Below are 21,001 nucleotides of genomic sequence, written 5' to 3'. Positions count from 1 at the left end.
TAAAAAAAAAAACATTCCCAGTAGTGTTTTAATTATATTTATGACGTTTTTAGCCAAAACCCCACAACCTACATGTCTTAAAAATAAATTTTTCATGTTGATGTGAAGCCTCTGTTTCCAAAATCTCCTCTGAGGGGGTGTGGCCTTTTGAGGTGAGTTGAGCGTGTCGATTTGCAGCATAACTGTTGTGACGTAAAGAAAGCTCAATAATTCAAACAGAGTCTATCTGTGACGGTTTGATTGACAGCGATTTAAAAGGAGAAATGCTCAGAAATGCAAAAGAAATGATTTTTTATGTCATTTGTTCTCTTTCATAAGAAAAATGTCACACATGCATGTTAAAAACTTAAATAAACGTAATTGTCATCGGAGGGGGACTTTAAACTTAATTTTCTTCATACTATAATAAGAAAAAACATCAGGAAAATGCCTCAAGAACATATTAAAAACATCAAAAACACATTGGAGTGGGTCTTTAAGCAAACCAACTATTAAACGAGGGTTTAATTAGCTATTATGAATTGCATGGAGGCACTCGAGATTGTTTTAATTGACTTAAAGAGGGGGGAACTAAGCTTTTAACCCGTAAACGTCATTGAGCGGTTTGGAGCTAGCATCTCTCCGCTCCACGTCAAACATGCAATGGAGGCACCAGGTGTTGCTGCATGTTTCTAAAACAGCAAACACATAAAACGTGTCCTGTTTTTCCGCAGAACAAAAGGAAATCTGCAGGAGAAGTGACTCTGTGGAAATCAACAACCAAAGTATTCAGCTGGAAATCTTGTATTGAGCACGCTTAGACCTTGGGTGAAAACAAAATGTGACGATCAAGGCTCAACGATTGTGCCGAATATTAAGAGATAAACGTAGAATTTAGTCTTTTTTAGGGTGAAGGCTGGTTCGTGAATAACCTTGAGCAGCAAACAAAATGTGAAAACTCTACGATTTATCCAGGAAGTTCATCTTAGAGCAACAAACCCCAAAGTAAAAACTCCAAATTGGACATGTTATATAATCAAAACACTACTTAACAGTTTCAGCACCATGGTCAGCACCCTGGTTGCACTCATAAACTATGTATTATTAGCCTTTTTTCTGCTGAATTTAAAGAATTGTTTAAAAAACAAACACTAATAGTGAAGCTGGCACAAAATCTGACCAAAAGACGATGAAACTTTTTGGAAAAAACATAAGAAGAAGTGACTCAAACTCTTATGTGAGACACAAGGGGGTTATTGTACGAGAGGACAATCAACAACAACAAGAAAAACAGCCTTACGTCCTCATCCTCCCGCAAACACTTTTTGCGGGTCTGGCCGTGCGCTCTGCCGTCGGTGAGTGGATGGGGGGGCTTCGCTCCGTTCTCCTCGTCCAAAGCCTGACCACCGAGAAGGTGGCTGGCCTCAGGTGGATGCGGAAACGAATTGTTCGTGTTGATCTTTCCGGTGAATCTCTGATACAGTGAAGCCATAATAGGCTACAGATCCAGATCCGAGATGTCAAAAGAAAAAAAGCAACTTACAGCATGTCAGAGACGCAATCGTCTTTGGAGAAATGATCGGGGTTTTGTGCGCTCTGAAGGGAGCCGATGGCTGGCAGCCAGTTTGGAGCCAAAGCAAGATAAGATGAGGATCTTTGTCTTTAAAAAAAGAAGCGTCTATGGATGGAGGATTGGCGGAGTGACAGATCGATATGAAGCTCTTGCGTTTGCGGTGATGTCCTCGTATCTTTGCGCGGGCGCGCGCGGCGGACTGCTGGACTGAAGGTGTCAATAGTTGTCCTCCTTTGTATTCAGAACACGTTTCCTCCTCAGTTTCCTGATTCCTCCTCACGGCGAAGCGGAAGCAGACTCCCGATCCTCCTCAGACTCCACAACAACAAAGGAGCAAAAAAAAAAAATGACAGCGCGTCACGTCTTCTGTTTCAGCCGGAGCCTCTTACGCAGGAAAAGTGTGAAGGACGCACACAGCCCGCCAGTGTTCTCCACAGACGCGCTCTGCATGGGAAGTGACCGTGCACGTGCGCTTGTGCCACATTACGCACGTTCCAAAAATGTCATTTTTTCTGCGGGTTTACTCTGATTTGGACGCTTTCAAACGAATAAAGCATCCACCAAAAAAAAAAAAAAAAAAAAAAAAGACAAGTAGGTCCCAGGACAGAGCTCGAGTGCCTCTCTGCGGTTTTTCCGGATTAGGACAGGCTGACCACACACCTTTTTTTTTGCTTCAGGCAGAAAAAAAAATGACAGACATCCCTTTAAATTTAATACAAAGCACCCCTTTCACACAAATTGAGTGCCTCTTTGCAGTGGCGTACTCAACAATTTGGGGGGCCGGGGCGAACAATAAGATGGTGCCCTCTGCAGGGGTAAAAATGTCTGTAATTTCTTGAATTTGTCAGGTTTTACTAAAGAACGCAAAACACTAAAAAACACTTGAATGATGGAACAAAACGTACACATGAATAAAAGTTTTAGTTAGTGAATTTTTGCTTAACCTGAATCTTTGTTGGAAAGATAAAAATATCTCACCTTAAGTTATGAACCGGTGATAAAAGAAATGGTATTGTGGAGCCGGGGTGGGATTATATAAGTTTGCTTCCTCCCTCTCCCTTTCTAATAATTTCTAATGTAACTCTAATCGAAAATTGTTATTTATACTATCCATTATATGTGCCATATTACATGTACTTAACTATTAACATGTTTCAAACATTTTTTTTTAATTCTCAAAATGACTATTTTCTGCCGCTCCTTTTGACTTTCCTTTCTTTTTTATCAATTTTTTGTTTTTCTTCATCGTCTTTTTGAGTTCATTTGATTCTGTTCTTGTTTTTTTTTTCTTCCTGCACTGTTTCAAGCACCATTTTTTTTTTCTCTTTGCTTTTAACTTTTTTCACACCAGGTTAATTACCACTTTTGTCTTTTTTTTTAACTCTTGGAAGAGTCTGTCTGTGTCCTAATTCCTCACAACTAAAAAAACTATATGTTCAGGATTATATAGTGCCCTGGATTTTAAAAGTAAGTCAGGCATCATGCTCACGACTTTTTTTTAAGCGGCTAATATGATATCACAAGTGAAAACCTCATCAATACAAGCATTTTACGACCAGACTTTGGGTTTTAATGATGAAAATGGGGATGGTTTATTTAAAAAAATATGCTTAGATACATTTTTTTCACAAAAAATATTGGAATGCAATGTATTGTGGTCCATAATCCCAAATCTAGTGAGCATAGATGCACACTGGTTAATTCTGGGAAGTTTCTAGGGCACTGGATTTTGGAATTGTAGAGTCGAACAGTACTAGAACAGTGGTGAATGCACTATATAGTGAGCGGATGTTTGGTTTGGATCTGTGAGGTTAGCTTGAGGTAACATAGTCCCTCTGTGTCTTCAATATGGAGACTCACCCTAATCTCACATGGCTAGCGTTACAGCTCAGGTGTGATGAGGGAGCGGTCTAGCTACAGCAAATGGCTCATATTGGCTACTGGATGGCTCAGCCACAGACTCCACTGCCGACCTCACATAGGTTCACGCGATAACCTGCCATTTATATAGGAAGTACAGTAATCCCCCTCTTATTCATTGTAGTTCAGCGGTTGTTACGTAAAGACTGCGGAGCTCGCATTGGAGCCGTAACGCTAGCGGTTGGGAATTTTTCTCCTCCACCTTCTCCCGTTGGCTCAGCAATGCCCGACGGCAGGCAACAACATGAGTGTTACGAAATAAATCAATGATGCCAGAGACAAGGGATACCCATTCTGACAAGGGATACAAATCTTGATAAAACACCCAGATTAGTTGAGGGTTAGCAGGTTCGAAGGGGACCTATGCTAGAAATGGTAAAATAGCGCTAGCGTCATTAGCTAATAAAGGCTAACGTGTCAAGAAAATGATCCTGAATGAAACGTTCACCAGGACGGAGTTTGCTGGATTCAACGTCATTTGCACTGAACCACTGTTGTTATCTAACTTCCAACTCCACTGGAAAGTTGTGCAAAACAGCAGAAGGCAATACACCAACGAGCCATGCTAAAGCTAACACCATAACGATCGTTACAGAATCAAAGATGGGTGGGGCTTTTGTACTGGAGCTGCAGAGCATGACGTGAAATTCCTGAAATGATGTGGAACCAATCACAAAATTCAGCTGTAACACCTCATTTTAACCTGTAGGGGGCAGCACACATACTGTTTTAGAATTAAACAAGTTTATTTTAAATTCTCAAAAATATGTTGTTGACCAACAGACAGCACTTTTAAAGTCCTATTTATGAGGGTAAACAGCCAAAAACAAGAGTTGATTTAGTGTTCGGTTACCCCTAAGTAATGAGTAGCAAAGGAATTCAGACATAGCCTCTCTCTCTGCTAGCTAACTTGATGTTGGCAGGATACTACAATGCTGCAGATTTATGGCAGAGTCAAATAATGATTGCCATGAAAGTTATTTAAAATATTTAGAAATTATTTTTTTTCTTCAACTCGGTGAACCTAAAGTGTGGGGGACCCCAGGCGGTCGCCCATCATGGCCTAATGGTAAGTCCGCCCCTGCGTCTTTGAAGCCTAAAATCAAATGTTTCTCTAAAATGACTAGTTGATGCACTTCAAAAGCACATTTTACCCAATCTGAAAAAATATTGCAAAAATCACTTTGGGCTTATGCAGAGTGGCACAGATTTATGGGTGTAATAAAGTGCCTCTTTGAAATCTCATCTTGGTGTAACATTCAAACCATGAAATTGTCTCTCCATTCCCCCCCAAAAATGTATGCACAACCCTTCTATCTGTCATGTAATTTCATTCAGCTCACATCCACATCATTCAGGCCCTGACACTGCAGGTGATTTCATGCTCAAAAAGCCCACAAAGGCCACATCAATGCAGCTCTCAGAATATTGGCTTATGTGCGGAAAAGGGAGGGAAAGGCTCCTGGGTCAAAGTGTTAAAATCTGTGCCACCCCTTGTCATGAACGCCAGAGGCAAACACACAGTGTGACAGCTCAAACCGTCTCCCAAACGTCTGCGGCTGAGCTAGATTTCAGGGAAATATAGGTCATGTTCAAAAGCAGGGGTAAAACTTCAAAGGACAGCTCCAAACACATTTTATTAATCACTCCAGCTGCGCTTTTCTCATTAACAAATTTATTTTGCCGCCATTTGTGGCCGAGTTAGCACGTTGGACCGATGACAGCAGGGGAAATGTAAATATTTTTGATCTAACTTTGAGTCGCAATTAGCTCCCTTTCACAAATGGTGAGTCATCTGGGGTTTTGGAAGAACTGCTGGAGGCTCTGTGATTCATGGCTTGAATTATGAATGTTACCGCGGTAAAAGTAAATCTGGAAAACAGAGCAGGAGTTTAGAAGTCATGATATACCATTTTTACTTGATTGTTTGCCTCCTTTTTCTTTCTTCAGTTTAAGTAAATTTCTCTTCATCAAATATGGATGAATCGTTTGATGTTTTTGCTGGGAAGAAGAGTTGTGTTTTACCAGCTGCTCACGCTGGAGGCTAAAAAACGAAGCCTGCTTCTCATAACCGCAGTGACTTGCAATGGTCACTGTCATCATTTGTTCCTCTTGTTCATTTCTTGGGCCTGTGCCCTCCTGGGAAATAGGTCCAAGCCACTTGACATCCATGCTGGCCTCCCTGATAGATGTCCTGCAATCTGCCTCACCTTGTTGGGGAGCTATTGTGAACCGCCTGACTGCTTTAACTCTTCCCCCAGGACACCCCCCTCCCCATCACCGCCACATCCACTGCCTTGTCACAGACAGTGGAACTGGTTTGAGCTACACCTCTCTCAGCTCTCACAAACACCACCGCAGTCACGTTCTGCATTACGGCTGCTGGAGATTTGGAGAGGTTTGCAATAAAAAAGATAACAATGGCTGCAGCGCATTAAACTTTAATAAGTAACAAATAATGCTTTTGAAGCCAGCAGAAACCAAGCGCTAAAATTTCATTTTTAGGCACATAACAGATGCATTTTAATCCAAGTGATTTGCTGCAATTCAGAGTAATTTATGGTGCAGTGAATGATGGCTTTATGAGGCTTTGCAACACAATAAACTCCCCTGAGTGAGTTTACTTTCAGTTCCAGTGAGGGATTAACTCGTCAGCACTGCCAGAGTATTTCCTGAACTGAGTGCTCGTTGTGTCTCTTATCTAAGAATCACGGGTCAATAGTTTTTATCAAAAAACATATTCAACACTGCAAAAATAGTACCGTAAAGTAAGAAGAGAACACTAATCTGAAGAGGAAAATCACTGGAAAGTTGTAAATTGGAACAAGTTTGTTTTACCTCACAAGAAATCCTATAGTAAGATATTGAAATCTTTAAAGAATGAGTTCAAAACATGCATTCAAAAGGGAAAAATATGTTTAAAAAGACAACTGTCAGATGGAATTACTTATTTAATGTTATACAGCCCAATAAATACATATTTTTTGATATAGAGGAAATAGTTTGTATTTTTTTTAGATGTATGTACTCAATTGTTGTTCATTTTGATCACAATGACAAAGATCTTGGGAAAAATGGGAAATGACTAATTTTAGAAAAAAACACTTGAGGTGCTGCAAAATACTCAGTATAATGTTGACAAAGATAGTACATTTAAGCTTGTAAGCATTTTATTAATCTGGTCTTTGTAGACAATGGTCTCACTTAGATTGTAAGGAATCTTACTAAGTATCTTAACAAACCTTATTTGGCTTATTGTGCTAATAAATGTCGTTCTAATAACCTATAAACGCATTAAAATGTTTGTTCATGTGTTAATAAAGCTTGTTAAGGAATCTTATTGTAAAGTGTCACCCAAGTTCTCAATAAATCCTTATAAAATGTAAAATTAGCACTTATTCTTAGAACATAAATCTACATTTTACATGTAACAAAATTTAAATGACATTCCTAAAGTCCCACTCCAACTATATATATTTTATTGTAAAATCATTCCCAGTGGTTTTTTCAATGATTTAGCAGTTTTTAGCGCCTCACAGGCCCAAGCTAACATTAGAATAGCAAAATAAAAATGGCGTGCAATATCAGTTTGGAGACAGATTCCAGCTCAAATGAGGAAAATGGAATCTATTTTTCTGCAAGTGGATGCTTCAGAATTGTAGCAGAGAAGGGAGACTTTGGCCCGCCTATGCCAGTTGCTGCGTTACAAATTTGAGCTGTTCAAACCACGGGTTATCGTCTGCTCCTGACCCAACTCCATTTTAAATTAATAAAGACTCTGAAACACAGTTTTAATCTTGATTTATTTTATCCATCAATTTTCCTGACCGCTTTGTCCCTTTCAGGGTCGCGGGGTGCCGGAGCCCAACCCGGCTACTGATGGGCGAAGGCGGGGTTCACCCTGGACAGGTCGCCAGTCTGTCGCAGGCCCTCAATCACACACACATTCACTCTCACATTCACACCTAGGGACAATTTAGAGTCACCAATTAACCTATGGAGCATGTTTTTGGACGGTGGGAGGAAGCCGGAGTCCCCGGTGAAAACCCACGCATGCACGGGGAGAACATGCAAACTCCACACAGAAAGGTCCCAGCCGGGAGTCGAACCGGGGCCTTCTCGCTGTGAGGCAAGAGCGCTAACCACTGCGCCACCGTGCAGCCCCTAATTTATTTTATATATGTTCTATATTATGAAAAAAATGCTACAAGAATAGGTTAAAAATGTAATTTTCTTTGGACTGGGTCGTTGAAATTAAACAAACAATTACAGTCTTAAATCAAAATATAATGCTAATTTGAATGCTGTAAGCTGAATTTGGCTGCCGAAGATGCTTGTGACAATAGCTGAACATGCTGAAATTCATAGCTAAAATGCGGAAGTAGATGGCTGAAATTTCTGACACTAATAGCTAAAAATGCTGAAGCTGATAGCCACCTAAAATATTAATTAAATGCCAAATTAGTCTCAAAAACAAAAAAAAGTCTAAGTTAGCCAAAACAGCTAGCATGTAGCTGAAATATTAGCTAAATTACAAAACAGTCTAAATAACAGAGAAAAAGCCTACGTTAGCCAAAATAGCCAGCATGCAGCCGAAATATTAGCTGAACTCCAAATTAGCCTAATAAACAAAAAAAATCTTAAATTAAGCAAAACAGCTAGCATGTAGCTGAAATATAAGCTAAATTCCAAAATAGTATACGAACAAACAAAAAAAACATCATACAATAGTTAACATACAGCTGAAATTATAACTAAATCCGAACTAGCCTAAAGAAACAGAAAAAGACCTAAATTAGCCAAAACAGCTAACATGTAGCTGAAATATTAGCTAAACTTCAAATTAGCCTAAAGAAACTGAAAAAATCCCAAATTAGCCATAACAGCTAGCATGTAGCTGAAATATTAGCTAAACACCAAATTAGCCTAAAAAACATAAACAATCCTAAATCAGCTAAAACAGCTAGCATGTCGCCAAAATATTAGCTAAACTCCAGAATTGCCTAAAAAAACCTTTAATTTATCCCAAAATAGTCCAAAAATCTAGCATAATGCCATTATAACTTTCAACTTTACAACACTCTGACTCCATATAATATAAAGTAACGACTAATCGACTGTTAAATTAGTCGTCAACTATTTAAATAATCGATTACTTGTCGATTAGTCAACTAATCGTGGCAGCCTTAATTTATAGATTTGGTGAGACAAAAAAAAAACACAACTGTATTGATTTTAAGAAAAGCTTGACAAAGTGTGGAGCAAAGGGAAGTTAAAACCTGGTAAAATATCGTAAATGTCAAAAAAACAGGTTTGAAATCTTTGCGAGGATCAAATAGTTTGCAGTCATGTTGCATAAACAACATAGAAGATTTAAACAAATCCAAAAGTCATCCATTACTTTAAATATCATCATCCTGACATAAAAACGTTCATCTGCATTAACAGAAATGACACTGCAGCCCAACAGGTTTTCATCAGCATTCTGCGCCGCACAACAAAATGACACATAAATTAATTGGTTGGAAGAGAAAACAGATCAATCAGTCCATGTCTGGAGGGAGCGCGGTAATGTCTAATTTCCTCTGAACATCACTCAAATGAATAAGGAAATTACTGCACCTCTCTCTACATGTCTGCAACATAATGGATTTAGTTACAGCCAACTATAATCACATCTTTGTACCATTTTTTCTCAGTTTGTATTAGCTGGACTTAAATGATTTCCCTTGATGCTGGACGGAGTCGGCCCTGCAACAAGTTTCTCTATCATGCGGATTAACCGCCGCTTGAGCGCGTGCTCTCTTTTATTTTGAAGGTTTGAGTAAAAAGTTATAATGAATTCAAACTGATGCCCAACTCCATTGATAAAATTGTTTAAAAAAATGGCATAAAACATTTAATAATCCTACTGATAGTGAGGAAAAAATGAAATAATCTACTGAAATTACATTGATCGTGTCAACAATAGACCCTTTTCACAGTGACTTGAGAGAAAACTCACTTCCAGTTTATGGGTTCAGAACGACAAAGCTGACAGCCGAACGCTGTTTAACCCAATTTACAAAAATAATAAAAGGTAACCTTATCAATTTCAGCAGAAAAATGTACCATATTTATTTTACGAGTGTCCTGCCAAACTGTATTTTGATTTCTTGTCTTAGATCATTCACAAATCTAAATACTAATTTAAATAATCTTTCAATATTTGAGCTTCTATTGAAAATATTGACCTGTCATGTAAACAGATATTATTCTAACAGGTTCTATTTTACTTGATGTTATTCACATGTGTTTTAAGTGCGATTGAGCTCAAAAACTGATGGAAATTCATGTTGGCTAATAGACGAAGATGCACATTGCTGTATGTTGCCGTGTTTAAGCTGTGTCCATGACAAAATGTATAATAATAATAATACATTTTATTTATATGGTGCCTTTCGTAAATTTAATTGTTGTAATAAGAGGTATTTGTTGTTTTTTGTGGTAATTGTAAAAATAGGAATGTTTACTGAGTGGCACTAGGAATATTTTAAGTGCCGCTATGAAGCCACATTTTTTCAGCTTTCAAAATAAGAGACAAAAGTTCAACACTGGCTAAAATTACATGCAAATAATAATTTCCTTATATATATTTCTGACCGTTTCAGATATTTTTATCCTTCTTTACCATCATTATCCTGCAGGGATCAGACACAATTATGATTAAAAACAAAGGGGAGCTACATCAGAACAGTTATTAGTTTTTTTTATTGTTAGATGTTGAAATTGTACTTTAACTCTGTTTTTAGTGATTTTGTGAACACGGAAATGTAACTTTAACTGGGCAGAAAAGGTCTTCTGTAGCTCTATGTCTCATTCCCGTCATGGAAAGCTAGCGGTAGCGTTAGCATAAATTAGAAGAAGAAAATCTTATTTACCTTCACAATCAAACAGGCAGTATTCAATGAAGTTTCTGTAACCTTCGTCTAACTATGATCGGGTTGTCAGAGAGAAATCATCCACGACTCAAATATTATCCATACGGTTTTGGTGGAAGCAGCTGTGGAGCATTCTGCAGGAGAAATACTGACATTTGAGAGGGAAAAACTAATACAACCAGGTAGTACATTTATAAAATAAATTTTGTAAAAACATTTGGTTAAAACTGGTTAGGTTCAATTTCATTATTTACTAGGGCTGGGTTGAAAAAATCGATTTAAGCTTAATAGATCAATAATCGATTCACAAAAGATATAAATTGATTTAGCACTTAAAGCTAAAGTCCGCTAGCTTGATGCTAACGTTCAATAGAATTTCCCATAGGACGGCTAATGCTAACGCTCGGTCGACCAAAACAATACATTGCTGACTAAATAAACATCTTTATTTACTTACAGGCATTAATTTTACAAACTCTTTTAAGGAAACAATTTTTAAACTAACTATTTGTGGTCTAAAACTTCGTTTTTTTCCCTCATACTGTCGCCTTCTTCTTGAATGAAGTGTCCTTCTAAGGCGCGGTCGCCACCTAGTGGCCAAACTGAAACGTCCTCCAGGAGAAGCAGAACTGTTTACAATGTTAATGATCTGAAAACATTTTTGTTAGAACTTCTCCTTTAGAGAGTCAATGGAACACCGTATGATATTAATAATCTCAATATTTTACTATTAAATTTTACAATATGAGATTAATATAAATATATTTAAATTATATAGTAGATGTTATGTATTAGTTATGTATTTCTAAACAAATGTGTATAAATGTGTAAACTTAACATTGAATTGAAGAATCGAAAGAATTGAACAAAATCGTAATCAAATCGATTCAGGCTCTTGTGAATCAAATCGTTTCTGAAAATTATAACCAATAGCTAGCTCAGTTATTAACGTAAAATTGCTTTAAACAGCGTTCAATGCCGTTTGCCATTTTGTGTGACGTAACGTGTAAAGGGTCTATTTAAAAATTACAGTAAATCAAAGAGCATAAACATTGGAGCTCTTGTTCTAAATAGTTAATAAACCAAATAAATCCTATAGGTCACACATTTATCTCACCCCTAATTTATATATATATTTTTGCTATTTTGTTCCAAGTAAACATCAGTTATAATGATCTGACATCATATTGACATCCTCATTTTTTATTTATAATAATGTTTTTTTTAAATTCTAATTAGCAGGGAAGCATTAAATCTCACATTGTGATTGTTTCCACTATGATCCCATAATCTTTTAAGTTAAATAAAAACAATAAAATGATTAGTTCAGAAAGAGCACATTTGCATTGACGGACATTTTAAATCCTCAATGTGAAAAAATATGACTGAAGCAGCTTGTGTTCAGATTACTGATGTGTATTCTGACTGCAGCTAGGAAAAGATAACATAATGATAACAGAGCAACACTTTTTGGCTTAAAAAATACAAATAAATTCACAAAAATGTACATTTTCTGAAGCACAAGCTATTTTATATATTTCCTTTACTGAGCCCTGTGTAATTTGACATTTTTCCCCGGACAAATTTCCCCTTGGAATATACCGTCAAAGGATATGTGCAGTATATTGCAAATGAATGAGAGCTATGCTCTAAGCCCAAATTGAAATGGCAGCAGATAAGTAACTGAGGAAATGGAGTTTAATGCTGGCTGATGTTGTAGAAAAGACTCCAGTTGTGTTTGAGCGGAGCGAAAGATGACAGCTGGGGAATGTGTGGAGGAATGGAAAGAAAGGAGGAACTGAGGAAACTGGAAAAATAGTTTTTGTGTTTAGATTTTGATGATTTGTTCCAGCTTTTATAGGTTGACACAAGTTTATTTTTTAATCTTGAGTGTTGCAAAAATTTAATTGGAAGTCGCTCGATTTGTTTAAACTTTAAGCGAATTTGTATTTGTCTGGAAATGCTGCCATTTTTCTGAACTTTCACCGTCTGCATGCAAGCAGGAGAGCAGCTCAGAATTCTGCAAGAGATCTGCGCTTACGTGGATTTTCACATTCAGAAAAAAAAAAAAAAATCAATCCGAAAAATACATACAACTTTTTCCCCCCCAAGATGTCCACTGAACCAAACTGAACGTCACAAAGAATAACAACAAGCAGGTAAATCATTTCTGCAGCGTTCATTCATTAGGAGCAAACACCTGAATTCAAATCGGCGTTTATCCGTGGAGATCCTCAGAGGGGACACCAGAACGCTTCCCTCCAGCCAGTCCAGCTGTTATCAAAAACAGCCAGCAGCCTTTTTCTGTCAGTAGCAGAAGACTCACCCACAAATACCCACATTCCCCTGCAGCGTGCCGTGCATGCTAAAAGGGCCTCTTACCCTTCTGGAAGGAGTGCTGGTGTCTATCTTCAGCTGGGTGGCTATGAGGACAGACATGGTGGTGGGGGGGAGAAAAAAATAAAAAGTGCCACTTCCTTCCCCCTCTCGCTGTGCTCGCACCTTTGTGCGGTGAAGTTGGGGTTGCCGGGGATGTTTAAGACACCCCACCTCCTCTTCCTCCTCCTCCTCCCTCTCCCTATCTCCCGCCCTGCTGGAGGCTAAAGGAGAGGATGACCTGGGGGGTTCAGGAGCCCAACCAGAAAACACTTCCCTCTCTCCTCGCCAGGTGAATCAATCAAATGAAGGGAGGGTTGGGGACAGAAGGGGGGGTTATCTCTCTTCCCCCCCCCCACTATTTAACCCTCTTTTTTTTGTAGGGCTGAATGGTGCAAGTAAATCTCCAGCAAACACTCCCAGCCGCATTCTTGAACACAGCACTGCCAGCTAGGCATTTTTTTTTTTTTTTTTTTGCCATTTAGTTTGTGACCAAGTTCCAATCTCAGCATGTGCACATATTACGCAGAAACGCATCAATTCAAGCGGCTTTTGCAGCCGGGTTGTGATTAAGCACAAGTAATATTTATGGGTCCTGTCTTCCTCATCATAAAACACAACCCCTCCCCTCTCCCAGCCACACACACACCCATCAGACCACGCTCAACAGGACAGGAGCACTGCTTGATTTCTGTAGCCTTGTGTGTCCGAGTAACCAACTCGTTCAACCAAAACTCCGGCACAACATCGAGCCGCCGGGGGGATGGAGGCAGAGGCCATATTTCTCAATGGAAACGGCTCCCTGCCTCTGTCTTAATTTCATCCGGTCAACTGAATGTGACAAACGCCAGCGGCGTGAAGCTTCACGCCACCGGAGGACCAGCACAGACTGCAAGAACAGAAAAGTGCTCGTAAGTCATTCATTAAAAATGCTTTGCTGGGGGCTCCGCAAGCGACAAATCACGAGTCAGTTCCCTGTCAGACGCGGTCCTGGGGGGGCTGCATCATTACTCACGCTGAGGCTGCTATTCTGCATTTTGCATAAGTATGAAATTAAGATGTCAAAGTTGTCTAAACATTCAGACACATTAGACACATTCTCTACTGGTCATAACAATAATACATGTTTTATGTTTTTAGTCTTTAAAGTCCCACTCTGATGAAAAATGTGGTGAAAAATGTGTTTCTTAGTGTTTTTAACATGTTCTTGTGGTATTTTACTGATGATGAAAGACATATTTAAAGTAAATTTAGCTTAAAATTACATTTTTTAATGCAAATTGTTGCAGGAAGAAAGGAAAAATGGAATAAAGAGCTATTTTTGATGTGGAAAATAAGTTAGGAGGCTCCATTCTGATGCATCTAGTACTGCAAAAGAAACAAATATCACCAAGTCTTTATGTCTAGATTCTAGTTTTTAATATCTTTTTACACTAAACCAACTTAATATAACTTTCTGTAAAATGCACAACTTATTTTAAGACCAAATATCTTATCGAATCATTTAAAACATTATTTTAGCAATATTTCTAATAAAGTAGTTTTTTTTAATCAAAATTTGCATACAATTTTTAATTCTGGGCTTATCATAATTTGTCTAAGAACAAGAATATTTGACTGTCGCGGCACTAAAAATAGAATATTTTTGGGAGAAAAAGTATTACATTTATACTTAAAAGATATAAATCAATTTAACTAATAAATGTTTATTTTAAGATATAACATTTCCAATTGTCAGAGCAGTAAACCTCAATAGGAGTGTTCATAAAGTTCAAGGATGTTAAAACTTCTTCTAAGAAATCTTACCAAGTCAAATTCTACTAGCTCTATTGGTTGATTTTAATGCCGGATTCACACCGAACGGGATTTGCGTATCAAATTCACATGTGTCGCCTCTCTTTTGATGTGCGTCAAATTTGCTTTGGCGCCCCGGCTGCGGAGTAACAGCCAAAGATTTTCTGGGCTTCGTTTGTTGCCACATCGTGGAAAACATGGATGATGTTGAGCGAGTAGCTTGGGTTTATATGTTTTGGAGAGCTCTACAGAGGCGCCAGTGAGCACGTCGCACCTTAAAAGCTGCTTCCATCTGTTTGTGACACAGTTTGAGCATTGACTCAAGAGGGAAAACGTAAAAATAAAAAGAGAATCTTTCTATTTTTGTATTCCGCTGCCCAGGGATCAGCAGCCAAGTCGGTCGCTAGCTTCCTACGCTGTCCACTAGGCGGATGCCTAGCATAGCAGACACGAGTGTTCCAACTCAGGCTGGCAACCTGTCCAGGTTGTGTCTCGCCTTCGCCCAACAGTAACCAGGACAGTCTCCGGCCACCCGTGGCCCCAGCAGGTTAAGAAAAAGTTCAGGATAAAAAAATATTTGCATCAAGCGGCCATATTGGATTTTCTTTCTACCTGCTGATCGAGCCACTGAAAAGTCCCATACCCACAGCTGAGTCTCTGATTGGTCGATATCAGCTGAAATTGCACCACAGGACCTCAGATCACGGCCGACGTAACATTGAAACTCGACGTCTCTGCCGTGCAAATCGTGTCCAGTGGGAATGCAGCACCTATAACAAGGTTAAACCATCTCGTATTCTATATTTTTTCTAATTGTTTGAAAAAAAATACTTTTTTTCTGGTGTAGATCAGTGTTTTCATTTTCCTCAAAACTGTAAGGGTGCAAAGCTTCAACATTGCTCACCGTTTTTGGTGCACCGGTTATGAGGGGCTGTAAGCTAGTGGGAGAATGTAAACTATATGGGTGATGGGGAGGGGGAGCGGGGGTGTTGTGCATCAACAGTTTTCCCCACAACTCAGAGGCAATTTTTTTTAAAAATTCATTTTTTTTTCTTTCTCAGAGGTAATTTTTAAAAAAAAATTCATTTATTCTATGTTTTTCTTTCTCAGAGGTAATTTTCTAATGAACTCCTGCCGCTCTGCAGAAACTATGTCCTGAAAATGTTTTACATTTTGGCAAAAAACGGTATAATCTTAATTAAAAGACAAGTGGGAAAATAGATCAAAAGATAATCAGAGTGGGTCTTTAAAGTTGCATAAATTCAAAAGCTCTATCACCATGGAAACCTGCAGCTGCATTGGCTAATTTTCTTATTGCATAGATAATGGAATGCCGAACATCTGATTCATAGAGCTCATAAATGACTCCAATGAAGTTCTTCTCCCATCGCGATTCAACTCGGAGAAGGAGGCTGCCATTTTATCCACGATGATCAAACCTCGGTTCATATTTTACATGTTTGATTTCAACTCTTGTAACGACCCCCATAACTGCAAAATCGCACATCATAAGACGATGAAATAAAAAGCAGCGGCAGAAACAACTGGACGGAGAGTTACAAAGGCCATTGTGCACAGACAAGATAAAGATGAGCTAAAGTTCATATTTGCATGAGCAGCAAAGAAGCTGCGCTCTCATTGTAGTGACTAATTACAGTGCAGGAACTAATAAAAAGGTGCTCTGAGCTCAAACAAAACAAAGTCGATTCATTAACACCGGAACGAGTTGATTTTACGCCAAAGCATTCGACCCCGGTCATCTCACCGCGCTCTCTTATCTCCCGCCTTCATTTCTGTGGTGTTTACAGCCGGGCCATACATTTCCATGATTATGAATGCAGCTGGCTCACAGGAAGATTGCTGTAATTGCAATTAGTGTTGAAGGTCAGCATGGTTATTGCTCCAGAACACGGAGGTTATGTGGTGTTTTATCATACTGACAGAACATTAAGAATGCGCTGCACATTTTTTGCCCCCCCTGGTTATTTTTACTACACAGCATCACTTACATTCAATTTCCTTCGTTTGTCAAATCCTGCTGAATTGGCAGAATGTGAGCTGCCGTCAAAGCATTTTAGACGCTTGGATCAAAGCACAGTCGCAGAGAAAATCTATAACTTATGGGGAAGAAATGGCCTGAGAATTATTAGTTTGAAGCTCAATTTTCAAAGATCAAAATGAGGATGTGAGTGTGACGAGTGCGGTTGCTTTGCCTCTGTTAGTCGCCCGTTCCTGCCTAAGGAGGGAAACTCTTACAAGCCTCTACAGCCTGAGAGGAGGGAAGATTTATCAACTGAAAATGAGCAGAAAATGAAATCATCAGTCTGTGTTTGGGTTTTGGTTCTGGAAAAAATGAGAAAATTGCAAAAGGATCAATAAAGAAGACGAGTAAATGTCATAGTGATACAGGCTGGTTAAAAGAAGCAACTTTGTGCTAAACTATTAGTTTTAGAAGTTAATAAGACCCTTAAAAAATAAGTCAAGAAGTCTTACCTCATTGGTAGATTTTATTTAGATAAACAAAAATAATCTGAAAATGGAGTAAGAAAACTGGTAAGAATTCTTATGTTATGGAAAAATTCTGGACATGTTTTCATAAATTACAAATGAATTCCCACCCTAACCTCTAACTACTAAAAAACAATATAGTGCGGGACTATAAAGTATCCTGGATTTTAAAAGCAATTCGGACACCATTCTCACTATTTCTCTTTCATGTTTCTAAGCACCGGATATGACGTCACCGATTTCACAAAGTGAAAATTGAATCATTACGAACATTTCACATCTATTGGTGACTCCACTGTGTTCTGATGATGAAAATCTGGATGGTTTATTAAAAAAATACATTTACATAGTTTTTTTTTGTTATTTTTTGCAAAAATTGTTCGACCACAATGCATTGTGGTCTATATTTCCTTATGTAGTGAGCATCGATGCACACTAGTTTTTTGCAAAGACTTCTGTGAAAGTTGTAGTGCAGTAGATTTTGGATATATATATATATATATATATATATATATATATATATATATATATACAAAATGTATTGTTTTTCTGCTGCTTATTGCTTTGGTACGGAGCCCCTGAAGGAACATCAAAATGAAAAAAAAAAAAAAAAAAAAAGTTTTATTTTTTTTTTTAATACCTAGGGGCTCTGTAAAAAAAAATGAAGAAAAATCCAATTTCTGGCTACTAACTAAAACTTGTTTTTCTAAAAATTAAAGTAGTAAAAAAAATTAAAAAAAACACAGTTTTTTATATTTTTCTAAAAATCGAATTAACAAAGAATGTTTGGGGTACAAAATGTATGCACATTAGTCGCTATCTGGTGTTTATCTGTCGCCAACCAGAATTTTTTTTTTTTTAAAATTTCAGTTTTTGAAAAAAAAATTCTTTTTACTTAAATGTTTTTCCTTTTTCCCTTTAGAGACTCCGTACCTTGGGCAGTAATCAATATTTTTAAAAACATGTTTTCTAAATGTTTCCCACCGTTTTATTGAGCAGGGTTAACGCAATAGATATTGAATATCTATCTTTAGAACATCTTTTTTGTCAATATCTCTACTGAAATAATGTTTCATTCGCTTGACTCATACTTGACATTTAATTTTAAAGATACATTTTTCCTAAAATGTGTAATTTTATAATCAAATTAGCAATATATTCAAATGTGAGTGTTGATAATTCCAAGAATTTCTTTGGAAGAGACGACTTATTTTGAGTAATCATCTGAGACGAGTCTTCTCTATTAGAAGATCTTTTATTCACTTAGAATGAGGGGAACATTTCTTGTATTCTATATTTTCTTACTTGTTTTAACAAGGATATTTTTCTAGTGTAAGTTAAGAATTTAATGACAATAAAGCTCCTGAATTGTCAAAAAAAAGACCAAATTCCATTAGGAATAAATTAATAAATTAAAATGCTTTTATGCATGTAAATGGTGAAAGAAAATAGTAAAAACAGATTAATCTCAAGGATGGGCTGTGATGAACTATACTCGCTGTTTCTGGAATTTCAGGTCTTTTAACACAGGAGTGAGCAAACTACAGCCCAGAGGCCATATGCCTCTGGGCCGCAAAACTGAAATACATTTATGGATAATCCTTTTCAATGTTTTATTTTCCCTGTGATTCTGGTGTCTCCCTATAGATTTTGCACTACAAACCCACACTGACATGTATATCGGCACAGAAAAATACTCTGGATTCATATGGTGTTGGAAGATTTGTTGTTTCTCTAACATTCATTTGTGTTTTCTGAGTCATTTTTTCTAATTGTTCCAACACTATATGAAGGCAGCATTTCTCAAAGTTTGGGATTTTCCTGATGGACATCAACCCATTGGTGCAATTGGCACTAAAATGTGAACAAAAGCTATAAAAATCCATAAACTGCAATCAAAATGTACAGTTTTATTAAATTTCTATCAAAGTTAAAGTGTGTTTTCCCCACATGACATGTTATTTATTTCTCTTTTAAGATGGATTACTAAAATATTCTACCCAATTTTAGAACTTTTTATGTCCCATGAGTACAGTAGTTGAATAAAATGACATGGACTACTGTTGTAGCGACTGCCTTGAGCAAGTGGTCCTTGTCCCATTGACAATGACTTGGGGTAGGTTAGAAAAGATCCATAAAATTAAAAGTCAATCAATACTTTTTTTATATTTCATATCCATTTACCAAATTTAATTCTTGTATTTCCAGGCAAAAAACCTGCTTTCACTTAATTTTTAATGGTTATTCCATGTATTCAATTTTTAAAAATTGATTCCAGTAATAACGTGAAAGCTCAAAACTTTGATCTTGAACCAAAATCCAATCGATTCAGGATTTTGACAGTGACACCAAGCCCCAATAAGGACCGTTGGTTAGAACAGAGGTCTGCAACTACGGCTCCGGAGCTGAATGTGGGTCTTTTACCCCCCCACTGTGGCTCTCTGGTCAAAGAAAAATAATATTTTTTAGTTATTAAAAATGTACTGTGAAGTAAAAATTAAGTCGGTAGTAAGTAAAAAAAAGAAACGTATTAAAACTTTAGTCAACACATTTAACACTTGAAGGACACTTGAGAATTCTAGCTTTTATTCTCCAACAATCCATAAATCCTTCTTTTCCCAACATAGTACTAAAATATTTTGACAGATTTTTCAGATCCTTTTACCACAGAAAATCAATTTGAGGTTAGCAAAAACAACCAGAGTTCCTGCCTAACACTAAAATAAGTAATAATCCACCAGATTATAAAGCAGTTTTCTATTTTTGAACACATTCAATTGCCTTAAATGCATCTAATTTGAAGATATTTTAAGGAAAACCTAATAAGCTTTAATTTGATTTGTTAGATTTACAAATTTCTGGCTGGGGTGCACCACAAACAGTAAATACACTTTTTTTAAAAAAAATACTGCTGACATTCAAATACTTATTACTAAAATGTGCTGCTTTGAAATTATCTTATGTAGCCCAGGTTGTCTTTTATTTTGAAAGGAAGTCAGGTAGACCTCTTAAAAGATCATAATTATTTCATGCTTCAAAAAGAAAAAGCTATTTTCTCTTTATTTTTACATTTTATCAATGCAAAAAGTCAACATTTCATTAATTTTTCAAAAACAGAAACATTTACAGAAATACAAATCTGTGTCTTATTTATCTAAAGGGTCAAGGAAGACTATGTGGCTCTTACTGGGTTGTTGTCGCAGAGAAATTGACTCTTTAAGTGATGAAGGTTGCAGAACCCTGGGTTAGAATGGACCAGGTACTAAATAAATCCAGAGCTACGTTCACACTAGACATGTGATGTTCACACTGAACCAGCAGGGAGGGGCTTCTTCTGCTTTTTCTTCTGTTTACTACTGCATGCCCACCACCTACAGTTGGAAGAAGCTTTGTCGACGTGGTGTAAATCTCGCAAATCTTATTCAAGGTTTTTTCTTTTACACCTCTGTTCCAATATATGAAGGACTTGGTGTCACATAATTCGCAAATCATTTCTACTTCATGATTTTCAAGCAGTTGGCATGACCATTAATTATAAGGGACAACATCTATACTATTTATTTATAGTATTTAGAACTATTTATGAACTATTTAACATTACCTGCAATAATGCTAGTGTGAATGCTGTAAGCTGAATTTGGCCGCTAAAGATGCTAATGCTGATAGCTGAAGATGCTGAAATTTATAGCTAAAAACACTGAAGCTGATAGCCACTAAAATATTTACTAAATGCCAATTTGGCCTAAAAAAATAAAAAAATAAAAATAAAAAAAGTTAAGTTAGCCAAAAACAGCTAGCATGTATCTCGAAAAAATATCTTAACTTCAAAATATCCTAAGAAACTGAAAAAAGGCTAAATTAGCCAAAACAGCTAGCATGTAAATATTAGCCTAGCACCAAAATAGCCTAAAAAACGTAAAAAAGGGCTAAA

At 37.3% G+C, this 21,001-nt stretch overlaps 1 protein-coding gene across 4 annotated transcripts in view; it reads right to left on the bottom strand.

Annotated features, from left to right (window-relative positions):
- LOC112147430 (dipeptidyl aminopeptidase-like protein 6) overlaps positions 1–21,001 on the bottom strand; it is a 135,736-nt gene that overhangs the window by 106,941 nt on the left and 7,794 nt on the right. Inside the window, exons 1-2 of one of the 4 annotated variants that reach the window (XM_024273817.2) lie at positions 10,850–10,949; positions 10,393–10,526 (exon numbers count right to left, since the gene is read on the bottom strand). The exons of 1 other annotated variant lie outside the window; for it this stretch is intronic. Coding sequence is in view for 2 of the 3 variants with exons in the window: in XM_024273813.2 (XP_024129581.1) it covers positions 1,280–1,471 (192 nt within the window). In the remaining variant the exon portion in view is untranslated. Of the gene's footprint in view, positions 1–1,279; positions 3,897–10,392; positions 10,527–10,849; positions 10,950–12,774; positions 13,819–21,001 lie in introns of those variants that run through there. 2 more of the 4 variants (XM_024273816.2, XM_024273813.2) reach the window with 2 other exon arrangements.

This window comes from Oryzias melastigma, linkage group LG17, assembly GCF_002922805.2.
Source record: "Oryzias melastigma strain HK-1 linkage group LG17, ASM292280v2, whole genome shotgun sequence".
In the NCBI taxonomy this organism is placed as follows: Eukaryota; Metazoa; Chordata; class Actinopteri; order Beloniformes; family Adrianichthyidae; genus Oryzias; species Oryzias melastigma.
The sequence above is the reverse complement of the archived record's forward strand: the minus strand, read 5'-3'. Positions and strand labels throughout refer to the sequence as shown.